Here is a 19,175-nt window from a genome sequence, read left to right as displayed (position 1 = left end):
CACGGCCGGGAACCTCGCAGGGTGGGCTTAACAAGCTTAATCGGGAAAATCACTCGGAGTAGGCAAGATGAAGACAGGTGCGGAGTTTGTGGCCGCTGTCTGATCCGGCCGCACCGAACTCGCCACGGCTTGCGAAATCAAGGCCTTAGTTTGGGCGCACAATCTTCCACACGTTGAGTTTCCAATCTCAGCAGGGTCGCTGTTGAGAAGAGGAAAGAAATACCCATTGGAAGGAAAGGCAGATTGGTGGCATATTACCCGAGGCCACAAGTACATTTTTAGAAGCCTGTTTCAGAATGGCATTTGTGAAAGCTTGGGAGCAGTTCAACCAAGGCAAGGAAAGGTCTGAGATGAGGGGACTCAAGATAATGAATGGGAGAAAATATCTTAATAAACAAGAGTCTTGGGAGAATAGATGACGCCTTGGATTGGTGCAGCGCCCTTTCAACCTCTAGGACCTACAATAAAATGTAGGACATACTCTCTTTGCCTGCTGTAACATAAAATAAATTTGACAGTTTCAACCCACAACACAAAACGACCCATAATTCAGCACTAGTTGTTAGTGAATTGACAATTATTTTCAGAAAGTACTCAAAGTGGCTGATGCATGGTTTAGAAATACTGAATCAAATGGCTGTTGTAAGTGATGCTAATTAGTACAATACAGAGACAGCTTTACTCTGCGTTTAAACCATATTATACTTCACCTGCACATGTTTGATACTCATAGAGTCATAAAGTTATAGAGTCATACAGCACAGAAAGAGGCCCTTTGGCCCATCGTGTCCACGCCGGCCATCAAGCCCTGTCTATTCTAATCCCATTTTCCAGCACTTGGTCCATAGCCTTGTATGCTATGGCGTTTCAAGTGCTCATCTAAATGTTTCTTGAATGTTGTGAGGGTTCCTGCCTCTACCACCCTTTCAGGCAGTGAGTTCCAGATTCCAACCACCCTCTGGGTAAAAAAGTTTTCCCTCAAATCCCCTCTAAACCTCCTGCCCCTTACCTTGAAACTATGCCCCCTGCTTATTGACCCCTCTACTAAGGGGAAAAGTTCCTTTCTATCTACCCTATCTATGCCCATAATAATTTTGTACACTTCAATCAGGTCCCCCCTCAGCCTTCTCTGCTCTAAGGAAAACAACCCCAGCCTGTCCAGTCTCTCTTCATAGCTGAAGTGCTCCAGCCCAGGTAACATCCTGGTGAATCTCCTCTGTGTGGTAAACCACTGTTTGTATTCCACTGTGTACATGCCTGGACATGCCTCGGCTGACTCCTCCCACAAGTCCTAGTATAAAGGTGACTGCTCCCCAGCCCTTTGTATTTCTGGACCGGTCGACCACTCGAGGCAGACCTTCATTCTTTTGTTAATAAAAGCCTTTAGTTACTCTCTTAACTCTCAGTCTTTTATGAGTAATTGATAGCGCATCACTCTGCACCCTCTCCAATGCAATCACATCATTCCTATAATGTGGCGACCAGAATTGCACACAGTATTCCAGCTGTGGCCTAACTAGCGTTTTGTACAGCTCCATCATAACCTCCCTGCTCTTATATTCTATGCCTCAGCTAATGAAGGCAAGTATCCCATATGCCTTTTTAACCACCTTATCTACCTGTCCTGCTGCCTTCAGGGATCTATGTACATGCACACCAAGGTCCCTCTGATCCTCTGTCCTTCCTAGGGTCCTACCATTCATTGTGTATTCCCTTGCCTTGTTAGTCCTCCCAAAATGTATCACCTCCCACTTTTCAGGGTTAAATTCCATTTGCCACTGTTCTGCCCATCTAACCAACCCGTTTATATCGTCCTGTAGCCTGAGGCTTCCCTCCTCGCTATTTACCACTCCACCAATTTTCGTGTCATCTGCGAACTTACTGATCATACCTCCTACATTCATATCTAAATCATTAATGTACACTACAAACAGCAAAGGACCTGTAATGTATGTACCTTAAAGGGGGGAACTACTTTCTACAGCTCATGTATACTGTAGTACCGGCAGTGACCACACCTGTATATAACGCTGAGTAGTAATCTGTTGTTTCAGTTGCAGTTTGAACCACGTTGAGTAAACACCTGTTGTACCGTTCTCTGCAGTCCTTTACACGGACGTAACAGTGGCGACGAGCAAGTTCGAACCTACCTGCAACTCTGCATCACCTCCCAGGGATTCGCTCCTGGAGAACAGTGGAAGAAGGTCGAGTCCAGAAGCACGGGCGTCGACCACGGGCAACTGCCCAGTCATCCAGCGGAGATTTGAGCATCGCAGGGGAGGCTGTCGAGAGCCAGGCTTGGCTTTCCAGTCACGGTGGTCCAGCGAAACGGGCTGGCAACAGGTACTGCGCAGACCCTTCCCGGACAGCGACGGGCTAGAGCCCGACCGAATGGCACAGAAAAAGGCCGAGCAGCGTCGACGGGGGAGAGAGAGAGGGCAGAGTGCACAGGGCGCAGCCGGTGTTCAGGACCGAGCGGCGTCAACGGGGGAGAGAGGTGAGAGAGAGCAGAGCGCAGCCGGTGTTCAAGGGCCGAGCAGCGTCAACGGGGGAGAGAGGCGCGCAGGAAAACGCGAGGCGCTGCCATTGCCATGAGGACTGCAGAGAGCGGCGTTGGCAGCAGCGCAGGAGCAGCGCACGAAACCCACAGGGCGTCGCCATTTGCCACGAGGACCGCCGAGAGCGGCGTTGGCAGCAGCGCGGGAGACGCCATTTTAAGCCGCAGCGGGGAAGAAAGGAAAGCGCGGGAGACGCCATTTTAAGGCAGTCTAACCACACCCAAAAATGCCGAAGAGTGGCAGTATCACAGCGTTCGACAATGAAGTCGAAGATTGGACGACATATGTCAAATGCATAGAAGTATACTGCAAGGCGAATTAAGTGCCAGATGACAAGAAAGCGCTGGTATTGTTGAATTCAATGGGTGCAAAAACGTATGGCTTACTACGAAACCTAGTAACCCCAGAGAAGCCAGTAGAAAAGGATTTTGAAAACATAGTGTCAATCCTACAGGACCACTTAAACCCTTTGGGGTAGACTTTTTGCCCCGTGTACGTCTTCAAAATAATTTTTGTGTCTCTCAAGGGTATGTGTGAGAATAGCTGCTCATAGTCCCGTCGGTTTATGACTGTTGATAGCAGAAAGATTCAAGTTTCACAAACGGAACCAGCATAAGGATGAAAGCAATGCTGATTATTTAACAGAACTGTGCAAACTATCGAAACACTGCCAGTTTGGAGCGGGACTGGCAGATACCTTAAGGGACAAGTTTGTGTGTGGGCTTCAAAGTGAAGGAACCCAGAAATGGCTTTTATCTGAAAAGGACCTTACGCTGGAAAAGGCTTTCAGCATTGCGGTATCATATGAAGCAGCAGCACGGGGCGCTGTAGAGATACAACAGAGACCGCAAGAATATGGCACAAACGAAATGTCATATGGAACAGAGAAGTGCTATCGCTGCAGCAGAACAACACACGACCAGAATGATTGCTGGTTCAAACACAAAGGCCTAGAAATTCGGTTTTGGCGCAGCGAGGGCTTTAGCGCCGGAAGTTAGTGCCAGCGCTAAGTCCCCCTGCGCGCGCCAAAAATTCAGTAGCGCCGCGCCCAAACGGCTGCCGGCGCTACTGAGGGGTCTCAGCGCCTCAAAACTGGCGCCACGTGCCGCATTGCGGCGCTATTCCGGCGCTGCGGCACCCGCTGCGGTGCGGCAGGCTCGGGAAGTGCAGGCCTCCTCCTTCCGTTAAGGAGGAGCTGCCTGCACCCGGCCGCGGCCCGCGATAATCTTTTTAAAAAAGAGCCCGGCACCTCGGACAAGTGCCGGGCTTGCTTCTGTTCTGGGGGGGGGGGGGAAGTCCGGGGAGGGGGGAAGTCCGGGGAGGGAGCTGCGGCCAGGCGGCCGGCGGGAAAGCGGCCGGCCGCCGCGGGGCCTTTAATGCGCCGGGGCAAAGTTCTGTAAGGCACCTCTGCCACAACGTTGCTTGCGGCTGCCACGGGCGAGGCGGCCGCAACTCAATTTCCGAGTTCGGGCGGGTTACCATGGCAACCGGGACGCTGCGCACACCGATGACGTCATCGGTGCCGGCGCAGCGCTACCGGCCTAACGCCGATTTAGGGCCCCTGTCAATTTCTAAACTGGCCATAACTTCGGCGCTAGGCCCTCTAGCGCCTCAAAAGCGGCGCTAAGGCCAGTGAATTTCTAGGCCAAAGTGTGCAGACAGTGTGGAAAAGTAGGACACATAGCACAAGTCTGCAGGTCGGGAAAGAAAACCAGCAATAAGAAACCGACCAAAGGGAAGTACAAGAAGGTACATAAGATAACAGAGAATAGTTCAGACGAACAAAAGAGTGATAACGACTCCGAAAGCAGGGAACTGAGTTGTCTGAAACTACATAATGTGATCACAACGGAGGATCACCGAACCATTTGGGTCACTCTCAAGATAGCAGGAGTCCAGGTAAAGATGGAATTGGACACAGGATCAGCTCTAACAGTCATAAACCGACGGGACTACGAGCGGCTATTCTCACACATACCCTTGAGAGACACAAAAATTATTTTGAAGACGTACACGGGGCAAAAAGTCTACCCCAAAGGAAAAATAAGGGTGACCGTTATATATAACGGTAAGGAAACACCAAAACTAGACCTGTATGTATTGCAAGATGGAGGACCACCATTACTGGGACGTGAATGGATCCGGAAAATACAACTGGATTGGCATTCCATACAGGCACTGACTGTGGCTGACAAAAAGGATGACGACATCACACCTGGGCGACTGTCAAAGATTTTAACTGACGCGAAAGAAGTGTTCCAGCAAGGACTCGGAACACTAAAAGGCATGACAGCGACAATTAAAATTGAAGAAAACGCAAGCCAAAATTTTTTAAGGCCAGACCGGTACCTTATGCGATCCGCCCAGCCGTCGAAGCAGAGCTGGAGAGTCTGGAACGTTCAGGTGTACTGTCCAAGGTAGACTGGAGCGAGTGGGCTACACCCATCGTCCCTGTGATGAAAAAGTCGTTGAGCAGCACGCCTTGGGAACCAAGGAAGGTTCGCATCTGTGGGGACTTTAAGGTAACAGTGAACCCGGTCCTTCACACCGTACAATATCCACTTCCGCGGATTGAAGATATTTTTGCCTCGCTATCTGGAGGGAAACGCTTCACTAAGATTGATCTGGCCCAGGCGTATCTGCAAATGGAGGTAGAAGAAGCATCAAAAAAATACCTCACAATCAACACCCATAAAGGTCTCTACCAATACAACCGGCTGGTATTCGGGGTAGCATCAGCTCCGGCTATTTGGCAGAGGGCAATGGAACAAGTCCTGCAAGGGATCCCAGGGACCCAGTGTTATTTGGACGACATCCTGGTCACAGGTGAAAATGACAGTGATCACCTTGTCAACCTGGAGCAGGTGCTCACTAGATTGCAGGAATATGGGCTCCGAGCTAACCGCCCCAAATGCGAGTTTTTTAGAAAACAGATCTTGTATTGTGGCCACGTTATCGATAAAGAGGGGTTACATAAGTCCCCAGAGAAGATTGAGGCAGTAGTCAAGGCTCCAGCACCGGAAAATGTGTCACAACTGAGGTCGTTGCTCGGGCTGGTAAACTACTACCATAAGTTCTTGCCAAATTTGTCTACAATACTACACCCACTGAACACCCTACTGCAAACTGGGGTGCCATGGAAGTGGAATGACGAATGCAGACGAGCTTTCCAGAAGAGCAAAACACTAATCACATCGAAAGAGTTATTGGCCCATTACAACCCAGCGTTACCAATTCGGTTGGCTTGTGATGCGTCACCCTATGGCATTGGAGCGGTGCTGTCGCACAAATTCTCGGACGGCTCAGAGAGGCCAATAGCCTTTGCGTCACGATCACTAACCTCAGCCGAGCGTAACTACGCCTAGATTGACAGGGAGGCACTCAGCCTAATGTGGGGAGTGAAAAAGTTCAATCACTATCTGCACGGGCAGAAATTCACCTTGCTGACGGATCACCAGCCTCTTGTCTCCATTTTTAATCCGAAGAAGGGCGTTCCGGTGATGACTGCGCAACGACTACAAAGATGGTCACTTTTTCTAGGGGCGCACCACTATGAGATTGAATATAAGGGCACGAAACAGCATGGAAATGCTGATGGGCTATCACGCCTGCCACTGCCTACTGCGGAGGAAGAACCAGCAGTGGATCCTGTTGAAATATTCCATTCGATTATAGTTGAATACCTACCGGTAACTAACGCTTGTATCAAAAAGGAAACCCGAAATGACCCGACACTTTCTCGGGTATATGATTTGACGGTGAAGGGATGGCCAGCATATGGCGACTCACTGTTGCCAGCATTCTCGACAAGGAGAGAACAGCTGCCAGTGTGCCGGGGGACCTTGATGTGTGGATCCCGAGTGATAATTCCACCCAAGTTAAGGGAGAGAGTGCTCAATGAGCTTCATGAGGGTCATCTGGGAGGGGTAAAAATGAAAAGCCTAGCCAGGGCTTATGTGTGGTGGCCGGGAATCGATAAACAAATCGAGGACCTGACCAAGAGCTGCTCAGGATGTCAGAAAGTCCAAAATGCACCACCACAGGCCCCTCTACACCCATGGGAGTGGCCCTCATCTCCATGGCAACGGGTGCATATTGATTTTGCTGGTCCATTCATGGACTCAATGTGTTTAATAGCCGTGGATGCGCACTCGAAATGGCCTGAGGTCATCAAAATGTCCTCCACCACCACGGAGAAAACGATTGCAGTCCTACGGACCATTTTTGCCAGGAATGGCTTGCCAGAACAGATTTGCTCCGACAACGGACCACAGTTTGTGTCCGAAGAGTTCCAGAGGTTCTTGAAAAAGAATGGGGTAAGGCATTACACATCCGACCCGTATCATCCAGCCACAAATGGATTGGCTGAGAGGTTCGTACAAACCTTTAAGAAGGCAATAAAGGCTATGTACAATGACAACATTCCGCTGCAGCACAAGGTGGACAATTTCCTGTTCGCCTACTGGAATGCGACACATGCAGTCACCAACCAGGCCCCAGCCATGATGTTCTTTAACCGAAGGTTAAGATCTCGCCTGGATTTGCTCAGACCAAACGTACGAAGAGATTTTGAGAGTAAGCAATTCCAGCACATCCATGAGAAGCCAACAAGGAGCTTCAATGTAGGGCAACCAGTCTTGGCCCGCGACTACCGAACAGAAAAATGGCAGCCAGGAACGATATGCACACGGCAGAGCCCACTAATGTACACAGTGGACGTTGGGGAGAGCATCGTGAGACGCCATGCTGACCAGATCCTAGAGTCACAGGAACAAGTCAACCCCATGCCTCGCCCATACGTACCTGGTGATAAACCCGACGTACAGGTAGCATCTACCCCAGAAACAGTAGCATCGGAAGCTGATGAACCAACCGACGACAGGGGGCCAGAATCGCCTCCGCACCAAGAGCAAGACACTCGGGAAAGGCGCTATCCAGAAAGGATCAGGAAGCCTCCCCAAAGACTGAATTTATAAATAGACTATTTTCAGCTAATGTTGCATGTTAAAAGTGTTAATTGTAATTAGTTTGATATTTAATTGTTAAATGAGTGTTATGGTACTGTTAATCTAAAAGGGGAGGAATTGTAATGTATGTACCTTTAAGGGGGGAACTACTTTCTACAGCTCATGTATACTGTAGTACCGGCAGTGACCACACCTGTATATAACGCTGAGTAGTAATCTGTTGTTTCAGTTGCAGTTTGAACCACGTTGAGTAAACACCTGTTGTACCGTTCTCTGCAGTCCTTTTCTTATTATTACACGGACGTAACAGGACCCAGCACTGATCCCTGCGGTACACCACTCGACACAGGCTTCCAGTCACAAAAACAAACTTCGACCATCACCCTCTGCCTCCTACCACTAAGCCAATTTTGGATCCAATGTGCCAAATTGCCCTGGATCCCATGGGCTCTTACCTTCTTGACCAGCCTCCCATGTGGGACTTTGTCAAAAGCCTTACTGAAGTCCATGTAGACTACATCAACTGCACTACCCTCATCCACACACCTAGTCACACCCTCGAAAAATTCAATCAAATTGGTTAGACATGATCTCCCCCTGACAAAGCCATGCTGACTATCCCTCAGAATTTTTTCCAATAATTTCCCTACCACTGATGTTAGGCTCACTGGCCTGTAATTCCCTGGTTTATCCCTACTACCCTTCTTGAATAATGGTACTACGTTAGCTGTTCTCCAGTCCTCTGGCACCTCCCCTGTGGCTAGGGAGGTTCTGAAAATTTGTGTCAGAGCCCCTGCAATCTCCTCCCTTGCCTCACACAGCAGCCTGGGATACATCTCGCCTGGGCCTGGGGATTTATCCACTTTTAAGCCCGCTAAAACCGCTAGTACCTCCTCCCTCTCAATGCTAATTTGTTCAAGTATATCACAATTCCCCTGCCTGATTTCTATGCCTACATCGTCCTTCTCCATAGTGAACACAGATGCAAAATATTCATTTAAAACCTCACCTACATCTTCCAGCTCTACACACATACTGGACGATTCTTCACGTTGGTGAGTGCTAAAGTTCACCGAAAGATATAAATTAAAAAAGATAGAGGAAAAAGAGGAAGCTACCCAGACATATTTTTAGTTTAAATCCTTCACTTTTGCTGTTCAATGAATATTTCTCTCAGGCTCTTTTAGTCATCTTCCCATGTCACTCCAATCTCTCTGGCTGAGAAGGAAGCTCCTCTTTCAGGGTATTGTTAATTTCTCTTAAAGAGGAGTGAGCACAGGAGTCATCAAAGGTGTGTAGCCTCTCATTTTCTTTAACCCTTTGAAGACTATGGTACCATTTGTAAATCAAATTATAGACATTTAAAAGTTTAAAGTTCCTAACTTTGTTCAGAGACTATTCTAAATGAAGAAATGTGTGCGTTCATCATCTGTGGTTATTGCACTCAAAACATGATATACATTCCCATTTCTATATATGTTAAAAAGATGAACATACTTTGGAAGGTGAAAAGATTTAGTAATCAAGTTTACTCTCGGCATTACTTGTGACTGATTGTAGATTTATAACATTTTCTAAAGTGAAAAAAGGAAAGCTGCAATGAACTAAAGTTGCTCAAATATTACAGCAGGCAGAATATTTATTTACAGAAATTTTCAGCTGAACTAAGTTTGCAATTGAGGTCGTCTAGCACTTGCGCTCAGTAGAAAATATCAGAAAATAAATCCAACTCTGAAACTTGCGTTAAATGAACAGATGGAACGTTTAAAAAGTCAGGCTAAATACTGGAGGTGGGCTCTGTGTACTGAAGTCGTTAGGCGCCTGCACCTTTAAAATCCAGGCATTCTTTTCTGTATTATTCATACCTCCTGCAAGAACATGTACAATTGAAATATAGAAATGAGGTGGAAGAGTACCTGTAAATAAAAGCATACTGTTCTTTGTAGATCTTTCGTCCCAAACGTTCGCTGATGATAGATTCGTATTCACTGTTGCCTTGACTGAGGTAGAATATTTAAATAGTTATTGTATTAATTTCTTTGTGGGTTCAATGATGAGACATTTATGAAAGAGAATGTCTTTTAATCTAAAGTCTTGTTCAACTCTTTTAACAGCATTACAGGAGACATCATGTTTGAGATTCATCTAAAACGAAACTGAAACTAAACTCAACTGCTTGTCTCTCACATGACCTCTGCTGGTCAGGCATAAGTAATCAATTCATGCAACTATGCTGATAAGGCATCGTAATCAAACAGGCAAATAACATCACTATTTGCTGATATCATTACATCTCCTTTTCTTAAAACAAAAGTATTTTACTTTTAACTAACAACATGTTTTCTTTGTATTAATCTGCATTTTAACTGTAACACTTAATGAACTTACATTATCATTATCATGATCAAGGTTTTTTAACCTTGCTTTGTGTGTTCACATGAAATATGTCAATACACTAGAACTTGAAGAAAGAATAAGATAACATTACTTCCTTCTATAACAATAGTCCTTAAATTTGCTCAATGAGTCTCTCAGGAGGCTTCACGTGTCTTGAGGATTTTCTGATTGATTGTCCTTGAATCTGAGTTGTTGCCTCAGATGATGTGTTCTCAGCTGTGTGATCAGGTTGTTCAACAGTATCAGTCTCTTGACCTGCTGTGGCTGGTCCCATGAGAAGATCTCGACGATTTCTTCTCAGAACAGCACCCTCATCCATCTGAATGGTGTATGATCTTGGTTGAACTTCACTCAGGACAGTTCCCTTCTGAGTCCATGTGTTTGTTTTGTCTTTGAACCTTACTTGGTCACCAGTGTGGAGTTCAGGTAGGTTTTGTGTTCCTCTCTCATAGTAGTACTTTCGCTTTTCTTTCTGTTGTTCTTTGAACTTCCTCACTTTCTCCCCCTCTTTTGTTTTCAGGAGGTTCTCCGGGATGGTTTGACCTTAGCCGACGTCCCATCAGGAGTTGGGCTGGTGACTTACCACACTCGAGCGGCGTTGTGTGGTATACAAGCATGCTTTGGTAGAAGTCAGTTCCACTGTCTTTTGCCTTGTACATCAGTCTTTTCACTGTCTGGACCGATTTTTCCACTAGTCCATTGGACTGTGGACAGTGAGGACTTGACGTTGTGTGGACAAAGTCCCACTCTTTGGCAAAGTGTCGGAAACTTGCATTGTAAAACTGAGGTCCGTTGTCTGTGAAGACCTCGCTTGCCATGCCATGTCTGGAGAATATGGCTTTCATACATGTTATCACAGCATCTGCAGTGGTGGTGTGCAGTCTACAAACCTCTGGATACAGGGAGTAATAGTCTGTGACTACAAGATAGTCCTTCCCTTGACATACGAATAGGTCAGCGCCTACCTTCTGGTAAGGTCTGTCTGGTGCTGGGTGTGGCTTTAGTGGTTCTACCGGATTGCTTGCTCAATATTTCAGGCATATTGTGCAGTTTGACACCTCATTTGTCACATCTTGGTTGATTCGTGGCCAGTACATCACCTCTCGTGCTCTTTTCTTACACTTTTCGATTCCCAGATGTCCTCCATGGATCCTTTTTAGCATCTCTTTTCTCAGACTATTTGGGATAACTATTTTACTTCCTTTGTAGATGATGTCTTCGACCACTGATAGTTCCGCCCTGCAGTTCCAGTACTCTGCCATGTCAGGTGAGCAGTCTTGCTTCATGTTGGGCCATCCATCCAAGATGCTTTTCCTCAGTCGTCTCATTGTTTCATCTTTGTTTGTCTCAGTCTTTATGAGCTCCATTTTTGCATCTGCTATGGGCAGTGCACTTGTGATCATGTCCACGTAGGCGTTCACTTTTTCATCCATTGTGGTTTTAGCGGGCTCACTTGGGTCAACAGCTCTGGACAACGTGTCTGCTGTATACATCAGCTTACCCGGTGTGTACACAACATTCAGTGTATAGCGTTGCAGCCTGATCATCATTCTTTGTATTCTAAGCGGACAGCTATACAGTGGCTTTTGGAACAATGCAATCAAGGGCTTATGGTCAGTCTCTACACTGATTGCTTGTCCTGCCACAAACTGGTGAAATCTTTCACAGGCGTATGTGATGCTGAGCAGCTCCTTTTCTATTTGAGCATATCGCGTCTCCGCATCTGTCATTGAGCGCGATGCATATGCAATAGGTTGCCAGTAGTCATATTGTTGCAGAAGAACGGCACCGAGCCCACTCTGTGATGCATCTGATGATATCTTGATGGGTCTTGCTGGGTCATAAAACCTCAGAACTGGTTCCTCTGTGAGCAGTTTCTTTAGATCACTCCATGACTTCTCATGCTCATGATTCCATTCCCATTCTATGTTCTTTTCAGTTAGTCTTCTCAGTGGCGCCATCTTTTCTGAGAGGTTGGATATGAATTTACCCATGTAGTTGATCATTCCATTAAACCTCTGCACGTCCTTTTTGCATTGTGGCTTTGGCATATTCTCAATGGCGGACACCTTTCTGGGATCTGGTCTGATGCCTCACCACTAAGGATATCTCCCACGAATGTCAGTTCTGTCACCCCGAGCTGGCATTTCTCTCTATTCAGCTTCAGGTTTGTTTTCCTTGTTGTTTCCAGCACTTTTTTCAGTCTCTCGTCATGCTCAGTTCTCGTGGTTCCCCATACTATGATGTCATCCATTGATGTATCAACTCCCTCCAGGTGCTCATAGATCATATGGATAGTCTTGTGATACACTTCAGGAGCTGAGGCAATGCCAAATGGTAACCTTAGGAATCTGTATCTGCCAAATGGACTGTTGAATGTGCACAGTCTTGAACTTGCTTCGTCCAGCTTCATCTGCCAAAATCCTGATGATGCATCTAACTTGCTGAAATATTTTGCATTTGCAAACTGTGCCATGATTTCCTCACGTGTAGGAAGCTTGAAGTGCTCTCTCTTTATTGCTCTGTTTAGATCTCTTGGATCCAGGCAAATTCTGAGCTTTCCATTCTTTTTGTCCACTACGACGAGGGAACTCACCCACTCAGTTGGCTCATCTATCTTCTGAATCACGTTCAGGCTTTCCATTCTGTCCAACTCTGCCTTCAGTTGCTTTTGAAGAGCAAACGGAACTTTTCTGCATGGATGTATGACCGGTGTCATACTTTTATCTACTCTGATCGTGTGTTCTCCTGGAATGCAGCCTAGACCCTTAAATAGGTCTTTGTACTCTTTCATGAGTTCATCATAGACTGTCTCTCCTTCGCTTTCCACAACGAGGACTCTCTTTACCAGGTTCAGTTTCTCACAGGCTTTTAAACCTAGTATGGCTTGCACATCCTTTGGCACCACGATTAATGCTAGCGTGTGCTCTCTGTCCTTGTGTGTCACTTTGACAATGCATCTTCCTTTCACTGGTATTTCAGTACCTGAGTATCCTGTCACTTTCACTTTTATTCCATGTATCTTTGGTCTGGGTCTAATTTTCTTAAAATCAGTCTCTGATATCACATTAACTTGTGCTCCAGTATCCAATTTAAATGGAATGTGTATGTCATTCACTTTTAGTGTCAACATCCAGTCTCTTTCTTCTTTTTTGTTTTCAGACACAACATCTACATAGAACTCCTCTATGTTGCTTTCATCTACTGCATGGACCTTGCTTTGTTGCATTTGGTTCTTACAGCAACGGGCATAATGGTTGTTTTTGTTGCAACTATTGCATGTTTTACCATATGCTGGACACTTTCTTGGTGGATGCTGTGTACCGCATCGACTACATGACTTTCGATTGTCCCTTTCATTTTCGTTCGCTGGCCACGCCTCTTTTTTCACATTGGCGCTCTTTTTGTTAAACGGTTTGTGTCCGTTCATTCTCACTGCATCCACGTTGCAACTACTGTCACTGAACAGCTCCTTTGCCTGCAACTTCACAGTCTCTGTAGCCCTACACAGTGCTATGGCTTTTCCCAGGTCTAGATTTTGCTCTCTTAGCAGTCTTTCCCTTAGACCATTATCCGGAATACCACACACCAGTCTGTCTTTTATCAGCGAGTCTGTCAGTCCCCCAAATTCACACGATTTGCTTCTGTTTCTCAGTTCAGTCACATACTGATCAATAGTCTCTCCCGTTTTCTGTACACATGTGAAAAATCTGTGCCTCTCAAACATCACGTTACGTTTAGGTATGCAGTAGGCCTCAAACTGTTCCATTATTTTATCTAGTTTCATTTTGTCTCCATCAACAGCGAATGTGAAGTTATTATACACCTCCAGCGCGTCATCACCCACGACATGTAAGAACAGTGACGATTTCCTTTTATTACTTTTCTCGTCAGCTCCGATTGCCGCTAAATACAACTCTAAACGTTGTTTGAATCTCCTCCAATTTTCAGCCACATTACCTGTCATCTGAAGCATCGCCAGTGGGTGTAAACCTTCCATTTTTTCACTTCGTTAGCTATTCTCCAATGGTAAGCAACGATGTTCTCTTTTGGCTTGCTAATTTGTGGAGAGCTGATTTAACTTCAGATTCTTTCTCTTCATCTCTTTCAATCACTTCTGACACCATGTATTGATTTCTTTGTGGGTTCAATGACGAGACATTTATGAAAGAGAATGTATTTTAATCTAAAGTCTTGTTCAACTCTTTTAACAGCATTACAGGAGACATCATGTTTGAGATTCATCTAAAACGAAACTGAAACTAAACTCAACTGCTTGTCTCTCACATGACCTCTGCTGGTCAGGCATAAGTAATCAATACATGCAACTATGCTGATAAGGCATCATAATCAAACAGGCAAATAACATCACTATTTGCTGATATCATTACAGTTATTATTCAGGTTCAGTATATTATTAGGAAGCATATTTATTTTACATTAGAAAGTAAATCCCCAATCTAAATACTAAATTATGCTCAGTGTGTATACTTTCTATTTTCTGATTGTACTTGTTTTCTATTGTCTGCTCTCGATGGACGGTTCAACTGATTATTTCCTAGAATGAATGTCAACCATGCACTTGGCATTCAAACCCTGACTCCATTTAAAGGAACAGGAAGGGAGCATTGTAAGAACATAAGAAATTCTGGAATGAAAAAAGCTTTCCACCCATTAAGTCTGCTCCATCCAAAACCCATGGATTCTAACATGGACTTCCAATCCACCACCACCTGTTGATCCCCTAGTTGAAGGAACACAAGCCTAGAAATTTCTACAGGGGACAGCATTGAAGGTAAAAGGCCAGTCCATACTCACTGTGCACTCCTGCACTATTTAGATAAACAATAGCATCTCTGTGATCTTACTTGTTCAGTCTTTTCATTAGTTTAGGAAAGGCTTGGTTGCTTGAGTCTTTGATTTCCATCATCAACAACAGATCACAACGAGAGATTATCTGCAGAAAATGACACGTAATGCTAAGTGGCTTATACTGGATATTAATTATAAAAGGAATATGGAGGATAAAAAGGAGTTGGCACTACATTGCTGTCTTAGAGATTTATAGACCCACCTTTGTGGCTCAGATGTGGCAAAACCATGGGGAAATTGGCTTGAGGTTTTCTAGTATGACGCTTGTTGAATATGTCCTGGAAGACATTCTGACAAAAATGTAGAGTGGTAGTGCAGGCAGAAAAGGTTACCAATGATTACCGGCATCCTAACTGACTTACTGCTTGTGCAATGTGGCCAGCACATCACAAGAGCACTTACCAGGCCCTGGCTCTGCAAGGAAATGGAGAACCTAACAGGACCATCAGTGGGATCAGAAGAAAGTCAATAGACTGCATTAAGACTATAGTGAAAAGCAAAAAGAAACTTTGGGGAGAGATTTACTGTCACTGCTGGGCTGAGTCATTACAAGCTGTGCATTGTCTGCTTAGTTCCTCTATCTCCAGACAGATTCCACCTAGATGTACATCTCTATTTCAAGTAAGAAAGAAAGAAAGACATGCATTTATATAGCGCCTTTCACGACCACCGGATGTCTCAAAGCACTTTACAGCCAATGAAGTACTTTTTGAAGTGGAGTCACTGTTGTAATGTGGTAAACGCACCAGCCAATTTGCGCACAGAAAGCTCCCACAAACAGCAATGTGATAATGACCAGATAATCTATTTTTGTTATGTTGGTTGAGGGATAAATATTGGCCAGGACACCGGAGATAACTCCCCGTGCTCTTCTTTGAAATAGTGCCATGGGATCTTTTATGTTGACCCGAGAGAGTTGATGGGGCCTCGGTTTAACGTCTCATCTGAAAGATGGCACCTCCAACAGTGCAGCACTCCCTCAGCACTGCACTGGAGTGTCAGCCTAGCTTTATGTGCTCAAGTCCCTGGAGTGGGACTTGAACCCACAACCTTCTGACTCAGAGGCGAGTGTGCTACCAACTGAGCCACAGCTGACACGTGAAACAGAAAGAACTTGCATTTATATAAAGGAAAATATTTGCATTTATACAGTGTCATTCATGACCTTGGGACATCCTCAAGCGCTTTACAGCCAAATAAATACTTTTTGAAGTATAATCACTGTTGTTTGGAAACAAAACAGCCAATTTGTGCACAGCAAGGTCCCACAAACAGCAATGAGATACATGACCAGATAACCTGTTTAGTGATGTTGGTTGAAGGATAAATATTGGCCAGGACACCGGGGATAACTCCCCATCTCTTCTTCGAATAGTGCCATGGGATCTTTTACGCCCACCGAGAGGGCAGACGGGGCCTCAGTTTAATGTCTCTTAACCTTCTGACCCAGAGATGTGAGTATTACCTCTAAGCCATGTTCTTTTTTTTAGCCATGGGCCAGAAATTCGGGTCCCCACGGGTGAGTACTCGCTGGGTACTCACGCGTAGGCCCAACGAAAGTGCCAGTTTCGTGCATGCACGGGAAATCAGAACTTCCGTTCCCTTAAAGGAAGGGGTTCACAGGTTGAACGCGTGCGCCTGGAACTTCTGTTTTTTTTACAGGATTCTCCGGGAGATAAAGTCTCCAGCAGCTACGCTTTTAAAAAGCAGTCGCAAGGCCTGCTTTTAACAAGGCAAGTGGTGAATTAAGTAAAATGAAAACATTTTTTCCACAGGTTTATTATTTTTAAATACTTTAAGAAAAGGTAAGTTTATTTTTAGCTCTGTTAAAAACTGTAATTAATTTTTTCAAAAATTTAAATTATTGTTTAAAATAGTTATTTTATGTAATTTATAGTTATTTTAAAAATGTGATTTAAAAAAAAAAATTATTTGAAATTTTAGTTAGGTTTTGGGGCCGATCTCTAATTCATAGATTTGACAGGTCTTCCTGTCAAATCTATGAATAGAGATTCCCTGCTACGATTGGCTCTCCATGGCCCACGTGATCCCAGGGGACGCTTCGAACTAACTGCGCCGCTGGGATACGCAAGCACTGCGCGTGAGCAGTTGGAGGAGGCCCAGGATCGGAATCCCACACAGGCCCACAGCTCAACGGCCGGCGCGGTAGGTAAGTGCAGGTCGGGGGCTTGCACCCGCGGGAAGCCTCCAACCCGAATTTAGCATTTAAAAAAAAGAGATGTACCTTCACAACACTGACTGCAGCAGTTCAAGAAGGCGGCTTACCACCACCTTCTCAAGGGCAATTAGGGATGGGCAATAAATGCTGGTCCCAGGACAAATAAAAAAAAGACACTCCTACAGCAAACTATGGCCCATTATTTTCTGTTCACCACGTCTATCAATTTTGTATGTGTAATCTTTAGAATTGCAGCTGTGCAGCTCACAACTCAAGAACAGCGTGGGCATATGGGATCTCAAACGGCTGTAAAACCTGAATCTTTAAACTTCCTAACAAAATCTGTCAGTGTGCCACTTAAGTAGTTATTATTATGGAGGTTATTTTTAAATGCTGCTTCTCTGATCATTCTTTTTGGATTTCCTAAGCTTCCTGTTGAAATCATCCCCAGGCATTCCATTCACGTGATGCCCCATGAGGGGCATTTCATCAAGTGAGCAAAACATGAAAGCTGTGTGCAAACAAAGCGTGCGACTGCTCCCCAGACTCCAGATTTCACAAGGCGTTTTCTTCAAGCGTAAATTTGATACTGTGAGCCCTGTTTTGCCACAAATTTCATCAACTTTTCTATTTACGTAATTGAATTATGACAACTTTGGATTGAAAATGATTACACTCCGAACGGAAGGTCGAACCCAGGTTGGATTCCCATTTATTGGTGAGTTAGCTGCGCAGTTGAGATGTTCTATTTACTCTCAGGGTTCTGAAGCTGGAAAAGAACAAAAAATCATCTGGGACTCTTGGTTGCTAGCCGGTGACTGGAAGGTGCATATATGTGGGTGGCAGGCGAATAGAGGGTTGGATTTGGCTGTGATGCTCTCTGCAATTGAACAGCTTTCTGAAATTCTTGAACCCAAGAAACTGTACCAGAACAAGAGCAGCGCCTTCAGGAGAGCCAGGGAGAAAATTCAGGGAAACTAGCAATAAAAATGATTACCTCATCAGTAGGAGTTGAAATACAGTCTGAAATTAGAGATATTTTTAGCCGTTAACAATATTGAGACTTTAGCATTCACTAAACCTTTGGTGTGCAAGTATTTTTCAGTTAACAGTGTAGACCTGTGCTGGTAAAGGGATTAATTTACATCACACACTAATGCCAGTTTGAGTTTTCATCATTACTCTCATCCAACCAAAGTATGGGAATAACTCATTTTCTTCATTCTACTATAATTTATAGGGTTCTTATACAGAAATAATTGGACAGAATCATAAGTGATTCTCCATTCACAATTCAGCCTGTGCTTTGGAATATGATAGTCTTTGAAAGATCAATAAAGGAATTCTGTACATATCACAAGGATACAGGACTGACTTAATCTGGCTCAGTCAAGATCAGTAAAATCTGTTACAAATTGAATCAACTTAAAATCATATTGAGGAGATTCACAAAATAAAAATTCAGGAATCTCTAAAGTGAAATGTCTGTAACTCACCTTCACGAGTACATCCAGGATTCCTTCGTTGGCAACCTTTGATTTTCCAAATGTCCTCACATTAAAGGAACAGATTTTAAGAGACTGAATCCCATGAAAACTGGCAAGAAAGAGAACACCATGGAGAAACAGCATATTTACCATCTTCATCTATCAGGGTGTGACACCGACTAGTTACTATACTCTTCAGAATGCAGCGTATTGGTGTGATGAGAACTCCCTTATAACTGCCTCACTTTATTGCACTGACAGTACTACCCTGTTCCTTCCTCCCTTTGCTTTGTTAGCCAATGGGCAGAGGTTGTAAGTTTGGAATGGAGAAGTGATTTGCATACATGCTGATACTTCAGACCGCAACTAAATCATGTTTTAAGGCAGTGCTTTAATAATGTGATGTAAAACTGGGAAGAGACAAGCTATATCTTGTTATGAAATGAATTGCGTGCCATAAACTGAAAGTATAATCTACGCAGTATTTTATTGGAAATTATTTAGTGCCTAACCAAGGTGTGGCTGGCCTGTAATAAGGCAAACATGTGCCCACAGGCTCTGATACGGGGGAACTTACCTTCGCGCTATTCAATATTAGAGCTGGTGCTATTTCAGGTGCAGTAAAGAGTCTCACACGTCACAGTAAAAAAACTTCTGCTTGGGACATCAAGTGGCATTAAGCTGTACCAGATGAATATGAAAATCAGAATTTCTG

The 19,175-nt window shown here is 44.7% G+C and overlaps 1 protein-coding gene across 3 annotated transcripts in view; it reads right to left on the bottom strand.

Annotated features, from left to right (window-relative positions):
- LOC147111072 (deoxyribonuclease gamma-like) overlaps window positions 1–18,689 on the bottom strand; it is a 49,890-nt gene extending 31,201 nt beyond the window's left edge. Inside the window, exons 1-3 of one of the 3 annotated variants that reach the window (XM_086001564.1) lie at window positions 18,470–18,689; window positions 14,791–14,879; window positions 9,442–9,525 (exon numbers count right to left, since the gene is read on the bottom strand). In XM_086001564.1, the coding sequence (XP_085857690.1) occupies window positions 9,442–9,525; window positions 14,791–14,879; window positions 18,470–18,619 (323 nt within the window). In that variant the 5' untranslated portion in view covers window positions 18,620–18,689. The remainder of the gene's footprint in view (window positions 1–9,441; window positions 9,526–14,790; window positions 14,880–18,469) is intronic. The other 2 variants (XM_086001566.1, XM_086001563.1) reach the window with 2 other exon arrangements.
- Between the last annotated feature and the right edge of the window lie 486 nt (window positions 18,690–19,175).

Source organism: Somniosus microcephalus, chromosome 11 (assembly GCF_052327205.1).
Source record: "Somniosus microcephalus isolate GS21.2 chromosome 11, FLI_Smic_1.0, whole genome shotgun sequence".
Classification (NCBI taxonomy): domain Eukaryota; kingdom Metazoa; phylum Chordata; class Chondrichthyes; order Squaliformes; family Somniosidae; genus Somniosus; species Somniosus microcephalus.
This window is presented reverse-complemented; position numbering and strand designations above follow the sequence as displayed.